This window comes from Eurypyga helias, unplaced genomic scaffold, assembly GCF_000690775.1.
Source record: "Eurypyga helias isolate BGI_N326 unplaced genomic scaffold, ASM69077v1 scaffold12245, whole genome shotgun sequence".
In the NCBI taxonomy this organism is placed as follows: domain Eukaryota; kingdom Metazoa; phylum Chordata; class Aves; order Eurypygiformes; family Eurypygidae; genus Eurypyga; species Eurypyga helias.
In genome coordinates, this window is record NW_010252106.1 from 4,756 (window position 1) to 20,471 (window position 15,716).

Below are 15,716 nucleotides of genomic sequence, written 5' to 3' on the forward strand. Positions count from 1 at the left end.
GTGCTGTAACTCCTAGGGCTTGCTTGTATTCTGTAGATCTGCTGAATTTGCATCTCTAAGAGCTGGAAAACCACTTCCTTTTCCTTTTGTTAATGTCAGTCTTCTGTAATAACTCCTCTACAGTATGAAACAAAGTATTTAGTGTTAACCTCCGGGGTTATGTTTAATGTGTCTCTTCCTGAGATTGTTTGTTTAAAAAGGAATTGAAAAAGTTATTGTGTATGCTAACTCCATTAGAGGAGACGTGGTAGTAATATGTTCATAACAGTCCGTTGATTGATTTCTTGATGCTAGTATTGCCTTAATGTGAAAGGCCAAAGGAAAAACAAGATGTTGAAAGTACAGGTTTTAAAGGTATGTCTGATTTAGAGGGTATGCTACTTAAATTTATTAAAAAACCCCTAGATTAGAACTCTGCACATCGCCATGCTTCTTCCCCTCACCTCCCGAATGCTGTTTGATGCTTTGGGGCACACTTAAATCTGAGTTCCTTTTTTGCTCCAACTGATACTAAAGTAATTGTACAGTTGAACATCAGGTTCACCTAGATGTGTCACATGCTACTTTCAGGCATAGTGGCAGTTCTTTCAAGCAGAGAAAACTTGCTTGCGGAGTCTAAACAGTGGGTAACTGCTTAACGAAGCTCATGAACTGAACTAGGAGGTTGTATCTTGCCACTGTAATGGCTATCCTGATATGAATCCCTGCAAACAAGGAGTGCTATGTAATTTCTCTGCCTTGTCCTCGTGTTTATCAAGTAGCTTCTTTCAGTGTTGCAGGCCAAGCTTGTGTTTCTATATTACTTGTTTCACAACTGAGTTCTTAAATTAGACCATGTTGTTATTCAGTGTAGCAGGGCCATGAGTATAGTTTCTTCACACCAGGGAAGGACAGAGAGGAAATGGTAATATTAGTTCACTAAAGATAGTTTTGCCACGTGCTTTTGGGTTTCTTTTTGGCAAACTTCTTGTCTTTTTGACTAAGACATTAGATTTGGATAGGAGGTTGTTTTTTGTTTAATTGTTTCCTTTTATACTTTCTTGTAAAGGTCACAGAGCTGTGTATATTGGAGTTCACGTCCCATTTGGAAAACAAGGCCGTCGACGGCATAGACATCGTGGGCACAGACATCACAGAAGAAAAAAAGAAAAAGAAGCTGACAGAGAGGATGGCCGAGAATCTCCATCATATGGTAAGAAATCTCTTGTGAGCTATTTGTGTGGCTTGAAAATTACCCTGTGATTCAACATTGTTTGTTCTGTGCTCTTTCTTTTATTTTTACTGTAACTAAGGTCTTTCTGCATACAGTCAGGCAAGGATGTTGTGGTTGTGTTTTATCTAAATCATGAACTGTTGGAATTCATCCAGGTGTCTGTGTGAATGTTCAGCAGCCTGCACTGAATAGGTTAGGCTGGAGCTTCATAATATTTGCCTGTAGCATAAAAATCTGTTATTTAAATCAGACACCTTTTTTCAGATTGTGTAGTCTTGTAATACTCTTCCTCTGTCACTCAAGATTATTTTGAAAGTAGGGATATAGCTGGGAAGCAGCATTTGCCATGGTAACATGATCAACAATCCATTCCAATATTTACTTCAGCCTTCTTGCTGTTTGTTAGTAAAGGAATGGTACCACCTCCTAAGTTTTAGTTTTGGATCAGACACTACACTGTCCTCCTCCCATCCTCAAGAGATGACTGCTTTTATTCTCTGAAATGAAATTATTTAGCAGTACTCTCAGCAGTTTTTCTTCAAGATCTCAAACCTGCTCTTGTTCCTAGACTAATGAATGGGGAAGTTACGGTGCAGTGTTCCACCTCAAGCATGGACACCATGCTGTTCACTATCACCATTCTATGACTAGAACCATGTTCTACGTGGGGCCACTTCCATGAAACAAAGGAGTGTTCAAATGACAATGCTTTGACAAGTCCCCTTTTACCATTCTCTTACTCCATTCTGAATGAAGTTCAAAAAAAGTTTAACAGTAAATCAGATCTTGTGTCTGAATCTAAGAGGAGATCTTCCTTCCGCAGTGGAAGCATGCGGTTTTATGTTCAGATCTAGCAGCTATGAGAGTGACATTTGAGTGAACAAAGTAACATTTTTAAAATTGAGATTACCTGCTTTTTTTATCTTTATTCCTTGAGATAACATTGTGATCACTATGTGATTAATTTTCAAAACCTCCCCTACTAAATACAGGTTATTATCGCCTGATCTTAATGTTTGTAGAGTCTTGCTGTACAGCCTCTGAAGCAGCAAGTAGTGTTAAATAGATAGAAATTCACTTCTCTCTTCTGGTCACTGCTCTAGTTTGGATACAAAAGGTATGGCAGGGTTCTTGGGATATGTTGGTGTTGAGACAGAAACAATCTGCTGTAGGTCTTCATTGATAATGAATGTGGTTTGTATTCAAGAGCTCATTTCCAAATTATGTTATTGGATGATGATGTATGCCAGAACAACGATGCAAAAGTAAAACTGGTGAAGCCAGCTAATTAGCATCTTGAAACTATTACTAGGGCAACCAATCTGTGAGTTGGACTATTTGCTTCTGTCAACCTGGTTTGTTGGGGTTTTTTGGAGTGGTGTGATTGGTTTTCCCCCCCCCCCCCCCGCCCCTCCTTTGGTGACTATGTCAAGATGATATAGTTTATTTTTGAAAAGTGAAAAAAGGATCCTTTGGTATATTAACTTCTACTTTCTTACTGATTATGCTGTTGATGTTTAATTTCATATTGTTAATCCATAGAAGAGCTAAAAATACTTAATTGTATTACGTAAACACAAATTTCCAGATGTTTTGTTTTCAGAAACAATGAATAATTTTAAAAGGGCCTCCTTTTTAAAGGAAAAGTCGATGTTTCCTTTGTTACTCTTCCCTCTTGAAGGGATATTGTGCTGCATATTTCTAGCTGAGAGCAGGAGATGTGTTATGTGGTGTTTCTTGCAAAATAGAAGTATTAATTATTTTAATTATTTTAATTTCTCCTTTTCTTCAAGACACGCCATCTCAAAGAGTGCAGTTTATCTTGGGTACTGAAGACGATGATGAACACATTCCCCATGATCTCTTCACTGAAATGGATGAACTTTGCTTCAGAGATGGAGAAGAATATGAATGGAAAGAAACAGCTAGGTATGTTAAAAGTAGATTGTTTCAAGGTGTATCTTCCTGTGATTTATTTCAAAGAACTGCAAACCAGGTCTAGGTTAGAATTTTCATGAACTATAGGAGTTGTTCACTCCATTCATGCTCAGCAAATTAAAACTTTTGTTGTTTTTGTCCAGCTCTGGAAGAATCAATATGGTTTCTCAAGAGACCCTCAGTCTTACTGGTGCTGTGTTGACTTTCCTAAAACTGATTATGCCAAGCATTGCCAAAGGCATGTGTTTAGTTACAAATACAGGTGTTCAGCCATGGAGCATGGTATTTACGGTCTCAGAAATCTCTTTGCGCTATTATTGCTGATATTTTAGTGTAAATTTTTTTTATCCAGACAAAGAAAATTGGGTATTTACATATGTTCTTTAGTATTTGATTATTTCTTTTGCAAATTGCATGCTTGGATGTTACAGGATGCCAGTGACTATTTTTGACCCATACTGGTTTAGTTGCTTCTTTCTAGATACGTGTTGTAATAAATTCTTCTGGATTCGGTACTTCTGCGAAAGCTATCAGGCAAAAGGTAATTAGAAGTTCAATTGAGTTAATGCCTGTGAGTCAGAATCAAGATCAATTTGTAGTTAACACAATATTTAAGAGCTAGGTAATACTGACTTAGCACCCTAGGAGAAGTAAACCACTGCATCACTGTGTTTCAGACAGCTTTCTAATCCTAAAATACCAACGTAACTGAGATATGCAAATCAAGTAACACAGCACAGTCCCACACTGTTCACTAGAACTCGTGAATAGGCAGGTCTTGTTCAAACCAAAGAAATAAAAGGTTAAGAGGCCTGATAAAAATGTTGTGACTGTCGATCAGTTGGGTTGTCTGAGAAAATGAAAGGTGATACGAGGTGATGTGACTTCCTGTTCCGTGTTACACAGAAGCCACAGGGAAGAACGGAATTGCTTGCCATATTTTCTGTCTTACAGGAGGAATATAAATATGTGTATGCATTTCAGGTGGCTAAAATTTGAAGAGGATGTTGAAGATGGTGGTGATCGATGGAGCAAGCCTTACGTAGCAACCCTGTCTCTGCACAGTCTCTTTGAACTGCGAAGCTGTATTCTTAATGGGACGGTCATGCTGGACATGAGAGCAAACACACTAGATGAGATAGCAGGTTGCAGTAAAACTTTTTTAAAAAATTTTTTACTCCTGAATTTTAATCTGTAACTTGATGTTTTTGATGGTGTCTTTTTATGTTCTTGAAAATACTGTATTGAAGAAATAGGTGTGTGCATTCTTACTGCAGTTTTCTTCATCTGGTTGTAAAGAGCTGATCCTACAGACCTCACTTACAAGGAGCTACACTGGATGAGTAGGACCTACTTTATTACATGTTTAGGATGAGGCCCGGGATTTGCCTTTATGTTCTAATCCCTGAATGTGTTCTTTGTCTTTGTTTCTACAGATGAAATGTAAATATCTACCAGAACATTTTAGAAGTTATTTGTGCGTCTTAGTACCCTAATTATTTAACATAACTTGGCTGATGTTAACGTGACGCCATTAGTGCAGTTGATTGCACTAATCACAAGAGGTGGTGTGTTGCTGGTAATCCCAGAAGGAAGCTAGCACTGTACTGACAGATTTTGCATATAATTTTTTATTGTAAGGTATTCTAGGCCATAACTTCTTTCACTTTGAGAAGTTCTATGCAATTGCAGTTCACCAATACAGTTAGGTTCTTGATACAGCCAGTTAAGACTGGCAAAATGTGTTTTCAAAGTCCTTAGTGTAGACTCGCATTGATTTGTGCAGATGGGTTTTTTCTTTTTCATTCTTTAAAACAAACAAACAAAAAAGGCAGCTAAGAAGTCACAGCAGATGCTTTTTTTCCTGGTGTGATCGTATGTTTTATGCTTCATCTTCTATTGCATGTGAATCGCACAAATTCAGTAGAGAGTCTCAGGAGCTTAGGGAATCTGAAGGTGACAGAAGTCAGGGAACTATTCTGTAATAGCTTCCACTTTGTATAGTTAGGCACTTTCAAAATAGGGAACACCAGCTTAAGACTGTCTTGAGGTCTATTCTCCACTGTGTTGCTGTCTTTGTGTTTCCACATCTAGTGGAGGGTTGTTGAATACATAGATGCACTTTTTTTTTTTGAAAGGGAGTAGCCACTGAAAGTTGAAGTAGACAACAGTAAATTATAAAATATTAAGTATCTTATTTCTTAAAATGATGCTACTAATAAATACTGTCTTTTAGATCTGCATATTGTGACTTCTTTATTCTCACATTTGTTCAGTGACATATTGGAAAATTTCCTGTGGATTCTTGAAGATTCTTTTTTTTTAAATAGATTTAGATTTTGTTTATTATTTGGTGCAACTACAGTGTTGGGGTGTGGTGAAGCAGAGATTTGACAGCTATACATGTAATTTTCGTTGGTTTTTTTTGTTGTTGTTGTTATGTAGATATGGTTTTGGACAACATGATTGCCTCTGGCCAGCTCCATGAATCCATAAGAGAGAATGTGAGAGAGGCTCTTCTAAAAAGGCACCATCACCAGAATGAGAAAAAATTCAGCAATCGGATTCCCCTGGTTCGGTCTTTTGCAGATATAGGCAAGAAACATTCTGACCCTCACTTGCTTGAACGAAATGGTGAGATAAGTTGTAGCATCCAGTCTGTTCTAACCTGTTAAATAATGTTCCCACTGGGAGATGAAGGAAAACTCAGCTGATATTAGCAGATAAGTGGTTACGTCTTGATAAGCAAAGAACTAATAATAACGTGTGTGCTATGTGTAGCTCTGGATGACGTTTCTTTATTTTTTTCAACTTACTCAAACATTCTACTGCTGCCTGTATACGTAGCATGCATTATTGTTTTGAAGTATAAAACAGACCTATGTTTTCCCTGATGTTTTTTGGGGTATGCTTGAATAAAATGTGTAAAGTTTGAGGAATTTCGGAATAGTGGCATAGCTTTGTATGTATGTCAGACGGGTTCTATTTGCTTATTCAGTCTTTATACTAGAGATGTACTTTGTGGTCATGTCATGAGTTCAGTGATGCTGCCAGATGCTGCGTTTTAATCCAATGTTATGTTAATATGACTAGCGGTAGCTTACTGTGATAATGGTGAAGGAATTACTTTTAGCTAGAACACGGTTTACTTTTACCTTATTTTGTAGAGAAGGACCTAATGGGAGGGGAACACACGCCCCCCCCCCCCCCAAAAAAAAAATTGCAGTATTTTTATAGGCTGTACCACTTCTTCTACTGAACCAATTCCCCAAAATATTCTGGAATATCAATACATTTGCTCCAGACATCCATTTCCAAAGTTCAGATAGCAATATATACTGCAGAGCAGCATATTTTTATCCTTGGATTTCTTATGGCTTCTGCTTCAGTCTCTGTTCTTTTTCTTTTGCCTTGCATTAACTAAGGGATGTATTATTTCAACTGAAATTCTTTAGTTTAGGGAGAAATTAGTAACAATTTAATGAATTACTCCTTGAAGTGAATTTCCTTTCCTGTCTTGAAAGATGCCTTACTGCTTAGAACCTGTGCCGCTTGGTTAAGAGCTTGTTGGGAGCTCTAAGTTTGATACATGCTTGGAGTGTGCTCCAGCAATGTCCAAGCTTGCTGATACTTTCTGTTAGCTAGTGAATGTGTGATGCATGCTTCAGTATTTTTCTGACAGTTTCAGAATTATTTTTTCTAGAATGAAAATGCAAATAAGAGCATAGCTCATTCTGTAACTTCTGATTTTTCTTGTTTTGTTTAGGAAATGTGAAAATTTCACATATAAACCTGGCTTTGCCTGTCCTTGAACACCTGTATCCCCAATTATAATTCTGGGAATTATGTGTTTGAAGTCTCTTGCTTGTCACTTATCACTTTCACTTACTAGTGGGTTTTGTTCTTAATACTATGCCTACAACAAAACATGGGATATATGCAGAAATAAGAAACCAGTATAACATGCTCAAGTATTTGCCAGCATATACTGACTTACTATTTCTTTAGAATTCTGTGGTTACTCTCTAACAAACTGGTAGACCAAACGTGCATTTGTGCACATTACTTTTTAGGCTCTGTTTTACACCTCTGTGTGTTAGGGCATCTCATGTCCATGATCATCCAGATATGCTGACAGAAGTCTAGTTATTATTGTAGTGATTAATACAGACAAAATCAACCAGTTTGCTTTATTGGTCCTCTTGTCTTTACTGCACTGCAGTTTTAATAGTTGATCTTTGAAGCTTCTGTTCTTAATTCAAGTTTGTATCAGTAGGATTCACTCTTCCACTGTTAGAGGGAGGAAGAAAATGTACGTGACCTTCACTTAGGCATGCTTTCTGTGCCTCCTTTTTGTAAATTATTCTACGGTGGTTCAACGTGTTGGTCTCTGTAGTGCCTAGTATAAACATGAGACTAAATGTGTCTTAGCTTGCTGTTCCCTTCTTGATGGCATGGTACATGAAACGGAATGTTTTTGATTTTAGGGATTGTAGGAGAAGTAAGCAGTACTCTTAAGGAAACTGCCACTCCAGGAAAAGCGTTTTGTGCTAAACGGGAGGAATGGTATTGCTAAACCTTTTAATGGAAGTGCTGATAGGAGGTTGGACAGTCTCTCTTCCCGCTTAAGGAAGAACTGAAACCCATTACAAACTTTAAAACGGAGGCCACCATGACAAGACTGTGTTCCCTTTATATGAAATTAGGTGGACATTGAAACTGTATAGGGCATGAGAAGTAACAATGGATTTAGGAGAAACCTGTTTGGCTTTAGGCAAATGGGGAAATTTGGTTAAGTTGCAGCAAGAAGAAATGGAGAAGGGACTATGTATCTCATCCTGTGCCCTCTTCAAAACTGTATCTTGAAACTACAGCTGGCTAGGAAACTTCTCATTAAAACCAGACTTTTATTGGAAGACAGTTGCATTTAACATGGTTAGATATCCTTGATTATGTTAATTTTGAAATATTTTAATTTAAAAAAATTAACAATTTGTATACTATGGATGCAGTTAACTGAAGTCTTGCAATGTTTCGGCTGCTAATGATTTAATGTCTTTTTGCATGGCATTAAAGGTAGCTGGTATGCAATTTGGAATAAAAAATTATTCTAGGAAAATATAAGACAGCGTCAAGAGATAATATTTTTTTCTGGGTTGTATTAACAAATCTTATTGTCTTTGATATTTTCTCCTACATATCTTTGGTGTTCTAATTAGTACTCGCTAGTAATTTCTGACTTTTCTAATGTCTGAAATCAGATTTGCTCTTACCTCGTCTGACTTGCATGAGTATGACACTTGGCCCAAAAGCTTGCAATTTACTATGTAAATTGTTAATGCGTATTGTGTCTGGTTTTAGTATATCCCTGTTGTAAGCCTCATGGTGTTTCATTTGTTTTATCTCAGGGGAAGGCCTTTCAGCCTCCCGTCACTCTTTGCGAACAGGTCTCTCTGCCTCAAATATTTCCCTCAGAGGAGAAAACCGTTTGTCAGTTCTTCTCAATTACCTTCTTCCTTCTTCAAGAGCTGGAACCCCGGCAACCTCGAGGTGTACAACCCCAGTAACTACCCCTCAAAACACACCACCCTCCAGTCCTACCTGCAGCCACCCGCCAACCACAAGTGCCCATCCAAAGCCACTTCAGGGCAAGGAATTGCTGGTGTCACCTGCCAGTGATGATATTCCTTCAGTAATAATCCACCCACCTGAGGAGGACTTAGAAGTGCAGGAAAGCCAGGAAAAGAAGACAGAGGAAAATAATGGCAAAACACCAGGCAACTATTGAAATCTAGCTGTCCGTGTGTGATGGTCTCTGCATCTGGATCACTTGCGTTGTGATGTTTTTGGCACATAACTTGGGCACAAAGGAGTATGATAACTGTTACTTCTGCCTGCATGTTTTATTTCTTCTCAGTTGTGACTGTTTTCTTGTTTGGCATTTTTAACTTTTTAGCTTTTAACTAAAGCAAGCAAAAAATCCTTTAATTAATTAACCCTCACCTGTGTAATTAAAAAGGTTTTAAAATATAGTATATAAGCAAAATGTCAAAAATGGTGGCCTTTTCCTTTCACTCACCTACAGTCCACGTCAGGTTTTGTTTTGTTGGCTTGGTCAAACCAGTATGGTGTGTGGGTGGGTGTTGTTTGTTTTTTTTTTTTTTTTTTACACCCTTGTTTGATATCCTGAGGTAGCTACAGCTCAAGACCTAGTGAAGTATTGGAGATGAGTATCAGTCGTATTTGTAGTTGAGTTCTATCATGAAGTCTTTAGCAGTTTTACTTTTACTTTTAAAAACCTGGAGCATTAAAACCAGTTGTAGTTTATGATGGAATTAGCAAGTTCAGTTCACCTACAGCTCTTTCCAGATAGCTGTGCATTAGTCTGCTGTTTCAGGGTCAGCCTCTTGATTACTGTTTTGCTTTGTTTGATATGCAAAACAGGATAAGGTAGATAAGAGTGTGACTGTAGGTCAGAGCTCAGCCATTTATTAATTTGTTATCTTGCAAAGCTATTGTTTTTTACATGTAAAAAGGTATGTGGATATGCTGATAAATTGAAAGAAAAGAGGGAAGGTTCTGATGGCTTCTTTAATTGTTTTTAGTGTTTCATAACTCGTGCATTTTGCATACATAGTTATACTTGCTTTACTTCTGTGAAATTATCAGCTATTTAGAGACTTTAGGGTTCTTCTAGATAGATCATGTTTTTTAAGGGGATCACCTTTCTTTTTAGCCTCCTTTTTTTTTTTCTTTTATTTTTCATGGAAATTTATCTTGCCACAAGCTAGCTTGTAAGTTTGTGTGCTTTATGCCTATGTATATTGTGGGGGATGGAGGGAGGGAGCTGATTTAACTAAATTCTTTTATCAGTGAGGCTTTTCTTGGTTTCCTTCCTCACTTAATAACTAAGAGCACACTGTTAGGTATAGCAGTGAAAATATGCTGACAGAAAAGGCTGTGGTTGTCTGCCTTTTCATATTTGCAGCCAGGTCACTGAAAAGGAGAGAGCAGGTTGTGTTGTAGGCTGTCATCTTGAGTTGGAGTAGGAGCCTCATCCTTAGTTAAATTCAGAAAAGCAAACAGAAAACTTTCTCCGATTTCCTTATGGGAAATTAAGAGAGTTCATGTGAAGATCGTTCTCTCTCATGGGTGATCTTTCAAAGGTAATGAAAAAACAGAAGTAAAATAGCACCTGTAATCGGTGTTCCAGTTCTCATTTTTCTACTCATCTGACAGCAGTGACAGCATGCCAGACCCAAGGTCTTTAGAATCCAAGAGAAGGCAAACAAATGAAGATCAAGTACTTGATGCTGTTACTGCCACTAGTAAAGCTTTCCACCAGAAACTCACAAGTCATGTTCAAATTGCTATTGTGCCTCAAGGGGATGTTTCTTATAAAGGACAAATCTGAACGCGATGATTTCCCAGTTAATCCAGAATTGAAGTTTTCCAGAAAAAGATGAACGGTAATAATGATGAAGACATTTTTGTTTTCTGGGCTTTTCCCCCTTTTTTATTCAAGAAATCAGCTGTCCACCGAAAGGCACATTTTCCTTAGAGGTACCTTTTGAAAACTTTCTCAGACTGTTACTTCGGGGCTGCAACTGGACTAATCTCTGTCTCAGGAGACAGAAGGGAACCCTGAAGAGGAAGTCATCTTCCTTCTATTTAAAAATCAAAAGATCACCAGCTTGGTCCATTGCACTGTAGATTATGGTCTGTATTGCCTCTCTAGTAATTAAGAATATTGCAGCCTGAATACTTTTCCCACATCTGTATGATTAAGTTGGGTTTGCCTTCTGTGAGAGTTAGGACCTGTTCTAATTATCTATTAGATGGCTTTCTTCTGTTTAGTATTCACCTATCCTTGGCCTTCTGCTATTTACACTTTATTTTTCAGTCTTTAGAAGTAACAAGAAGGTTACTGAATTTAATGTGAATTACTGCAAAAGGAGTAAAGCGGGGGGGGGGAATGCTTTCAGTCTACTGCTTAATTTTTATCTGCCAGTCATCAGTTTTAGTAAGTCAACCAGGCAAAAGGTTCTCTTTAACAATATTTTTTTTCTTTTGTCTTCAGTTCAAGGACAGCTTTTGTTTTCCTATCTTTGAAACTGTTGAATAATGAATTCCATAGGTAGAGCTACGAAGAAGGCTGTGTCACAACTAAAGATGAACGCTGTTAGTTCGTCAGACACATTAAGCTTTGTTAATGTCTCTGAACATCAGCAAAGCAGACTGTTTAAGGGGTCTTTTAGTTCACTGATAAATGTACTTTAAAACAGAGTAAAATAATATTTAGAACAGATTTTTTAAAATAATTACTTCCTGAAAATAATAATTCAGAAAGGTTTACCTAATTACCTTGTAGGATTTGCCTTCAAAAATTTTTTTTTTTTTTCACATTATGGCTCCATTGAAATTTATTTTTAAAAACTGATTTTTATTTACGGAAACACAAATATGGTGTGACTTTGTATTTAGAAGTTTTGTATTTCATAAATTTTGCCTGTATAAACATAATTATAGTGGAAAAGTCTCACTTAAGTGTTGAAATAATTTCCCTCAATGTTGTGGTTGTTGGATTTTTTTTAATTGAAGCAGAGTTGCAAAGCAATGCCTTTGTTCTTCTTGCTTTCTTTTTCCAGTAGATAATGTCCATTAGATTTTGTGATCACAGTATTAGACTAAGTGTAGTTGGCTTGAAAATGCACATGATCTTTAATGAAGGTGTAGTTGTTAAGTCCTTTAACTTGACTGATCTTATGAGGTTTTAATCCAAACTTACTCAAGACTCAGTTCACTGTTGTCTTTTGAAGGAGGCAGGTGGTATACCTGCATAACAGCATCAAGAAGAGTACTGTATATTTTTAATGATACCCTTGGTTGCTTGGTAAGGCTGGAGGAATTTTTCTGTCTTGCAGTCTGGAAAAACTACTAGATACTCTTTTTAGCAGTAGTCTCTGAGTTTGTATCCACTGAACTGGAGAAGAGCAGGAAATAAGTTCTTTTATTAGTGTGAGATTTGAGTATAAGTGTTTTGCTATTAGAGAAGATTTTTTTTTTTTACTCTGAGTTGCCTTGCAAGTATCTGATTGATGTGCATAATGAAATACAGTGTCATATGGAAATGCTTGCTCAGGTCTGAGAACCCCTAAGCACTATTCTCGTGGGAGTGCTGCAGCCTGTCCAACTGCAAAACCAACAGAAAGGAAAAACTATTTACACGTGGTTTAGGATCACACAAATTTTCCTGTGTCAGTGCCAAAACTTGTGAACCTTAACTGCTGCAGGTTGGAGAAATTTTGAAGGCAAATCTTTTACAAGAATCAGTATCACTTTAGTACTGAAATAATAAATAGTTCTACTATGCAGAATCCTTACTCTCTGTCCACCTCCTTGATTATCATTCCTTGCTCTTGCTCACATGGCGAAAAGTGCAAAATGATGCTTTATTTCTCATCTTTCATCAGTCGTATACATCATGAGTTACCCTTATTTTTACATAGGGGGGGAAGTTTATACATATAAACTTTACTATGGTTGTCTTCTGCAACAACTGTTTCATAGTTTATTCTGTTTCTAGTTGTACGAACAGATCAACCTTAACTCTTGTGCAGTTAAGTACTTTGGATAGCTGACTCCTCAGGTGGTTGATTGCTGTTAGTAATTCTTGTGAATAGAACATACATCTGGGAGCAGAAGGGTAGAGTGTGGGTGATGGGGTTTTTTTGGGTCTGGCTAACTGAATGTAGCATTTATAGTGTTAACTAATTATTTGCGTATGTTAGGATTCACAGAGGAAATTGCAGGTTATGAACTTAATTTGTTTTTTGCTTCAGGAAAAACTATCACTTAAATCCCTGTGAACTGTAAGAATGAAAATTAAGGGTAAAGGTCTGGGGACCTGCATGTTTTCCGTTGATATAATGTCTCTTTGAAAGCTTTTTGTAAATAAATTTGGAATCAAATAAAACAAATTCAGATGTCACTTGAAATGCAGAAAAATGTTAAATTGCTAAATTATAAACGTGGAGGGATGCAAGTAGTTATGCAGTGGTAGTTATGACAGAACAATAGCCGAAAAGCAGACAGCAAGGATTTCTGTTTTATCTTGGCTAGAGTAATGCTTGACCTAAATACAAGCTTTCTGCTTCTAATACAATGTTTGGATTTGTCTTTGTCTAGATGTGGTTTTGAAAGCATGTTAAAAAGCATGCTTATCACCACATCTGGAAGATCTAGTGTAGACAGGCAAGGCCAAATACACCTCTGTGGCATGTTAAACCGAGCAAGTAGAAGCTCTGTAATCCGAAAGATGGGATTCGGGCTTGCATATGCATGCCTAGACCAGCTTTGAACTCAGGGTTGGGTAGGGATAACCATGGTGCCTTGTGGAATTCAGTGTCTGTGAACACCTGGGTTACTTGACTTTTGCACCCTTCGCTGCACCCTGCAGTTCAGCGTAGCTGGTAGTGTAGTAAGCTACGGAAAACGATGTTTTAGTGCAGATGCCAGAGGGAAGCTGTACGGTTAGTAACTTTATTGTATGTGCCTCTTACCTAATGCGTTAGAGACAGGTCATATAGGAACATCTGGTCAGGAGCTTTGGTGTGTTGAAATCGTGGTTTGCAAGCTGTCTGTCCTTTATGTAGTATAGTGCTTGTATTCCTTGTAGTTGTGGCCTGAGGCTTACTGAAGCTTTTTACAATTGGAGTAACTGCTACGCAGCAGACTAGGTAGCAGAGGTGTTCCCTTTTGGTGTTTCAGGGATTCTAAATCTAGCTAAGATGCTATCGACCAACTACTAGAATGGTTATGATTAAAATGTCAATGCTTGTTATGATTTCTACAATTAAAATAGATAATTTTCTTTCCTGGTGACTGCAAACGGCCATCATTTGGGCAATGTTTCATTTTAGTTTTTTAATTACATCACTACTTTGACAACACGGTGACTCGTTCATGTTGCATTTATGATACTAATGCAGGGTGCTCTTACTGAATAACTTGCACATTTGCTTTAAGCACGCTGCCACATTGAGTTTTGGTAGTGTTGCATACTCAGTTCACGTCATACATCATTTTGAACTTCTTTCCTTTGTTTTAATTTAGGGCTGTTGGCATCTCCACAGTCAGCACCTGGAAATTTAGACACTGGGAAAAGTGGAGACGTTAAAGGTACTGGGACAGGCGGAAGCAGAGAAAACAGCACTGTTGATTTTAGTAAGGTAAATAATATTAAATAACTTAATGTTTGGCACCAAATAACTCTGTAACAAAGAACGTGGGGGTTGTAATTACCCTTTTGGTTACAACTAAGACACATATACCTATGCATATGTATGAGTGTACGTAAGATGTGCATACTAAGACATAAATTGTGCGTATGAACGTCAGAACATGGTAGAGGCTAAATGTATCAAATGTTTTGAAACTCTTCCCAGTGGGACTGAACTTTGTTTCCTTTGATTCTTTTAGTATTTTGGTAACTTAGGAGTGCAGTCACTGTACTTTACCTTGCAGAGGGAGCTATTTTCAGATCTGCTCTAAAGACTCTATGAAAACAAACTTATAGATGGTGTTGCAAAACTTTTTTCAAGGACTGACTTTTTATGTTTTTCTGCAAAGAGGGTTTTTGAAGGGGAGTAACTTTGTAGGTTTCATAAGTTCGCTGTAGAAAATTTATGGTACCTCTTAATCATTAGGAGCATATAATGCTGCTTTCTGAAGGAAATCTTGTATAATACTGTAAATCCTTTTGTATTTCTTCCATAATAGAACTTATCTGCCAAATTTAAATTATGGCTTTTACGAGAAAACTCAGTCTGTAGTGTCACCTGTACAGTGAAACACTAAGGAAATGGGTTTGCCAAATTATATAATTATGTGTAAGGAAAGATAACATACTGTAGTTCTCATGTAATTATGGCAGGTGGCATTTATTCCTGCTCCTCTGTCACAGTTTTTATGTTTTTGCTTGGCCTGTCCTTCTGTACACCTGCCTTGTCTCCTGTTGGGCAGGAGTCAGCCTCCTGGCACTGTAGTTGTGGCACACTGGGTGTGGGACTCAAGAGGCCATCTGTAAGTTCTCTAGATAGCAATGTAACTGGTGCTTGCGTGTGTGTGTGTGTGTATGTATTTCAGGACAGAGTTCATGTGCTGTACCATTTTCTAATGCTCTTCTGTAATCACTTAAAGAAATGAAAGTTAAGCTTTTCAGCTCTCAGATTCCTTATGGATGAAAACATGAATGTACAAATTATTTTTTGAAATTGACATTTGGAATACACAGCTGTGAAATAACTAATTGCATTCTAGAAACCATATGTAATTACATGAACTCTCCTTAGTTAATTGTGCATAGATTTTTGTTAAATTATATCCTATCTCAAATGTTTGTCATGGTAAGTAATATCAGAAAGGTGGTTATGCAGTTTGGAGTCTTCTAGAATATAGTAGGTGGTAGTAATACTAACTTTTAGAAACCAGTTTATTATTGGCTGGCTGGCATTTTCTACATGTTTGTCCTTTCTGTACTGTGGGATATATAATTTTTTTTCTT

The 15,716-nt window shown here is 37.4% G+C and overlaps 1 protein-coding gene across 1 annotated transcript in view; it reads left to right on the plus strand.

Moving 5' to 3' along the window:
* Positions 1 to 313: 313 nt before the first annotated feature.
* The window catches only part of SLC4A7 (solute carrier family 4, sodium bicarbonate cotransporter, member 7), a gene marked incomplete at both ends in the record, with an annotated part of 38,846 nt that continues 23,443 nt past the window's right edge, over positions 314 to 15,716 (plus strand). Inside the window, 9 exons of the mRNA XM_010152240.1 lie at positions 314 to 339; positions 1,049 to 1,192; positions 3,007 to 3,142; positions 4,136 to 4,296; positions 5,597 to 5,785; positions 8,560 to 8,598; positions 8,632 to 8,928; positions 14,267 to 14,382; positions 15,176 to 15,235. Of these exons, the coding sequence (XP_010150542.1) occupies positions 314 to 339; positions 1,049 to 1,192; positions 3,007 to 3,142; positions 4,136 to 4,296; positions 5,597 to 5,785; positions 8,560 to 8,598; positions 8,632 to 8,928; positions 14,267 to 14,382; positions 15,176 to 15,235 (1,168 nt within the window). The remainder of the gene's footprint in view (positions 340 to 1,048; positions 1,193 to 3,006; positions 3,143 to 4,135; positions 4,297 to 5,596; positions 5,786 to 8,559; positions 8,599 to 8,631; positions 8,929 to 14,266; positions 14,383 to 15,175; positions 15,236 to 15,716) is intronic.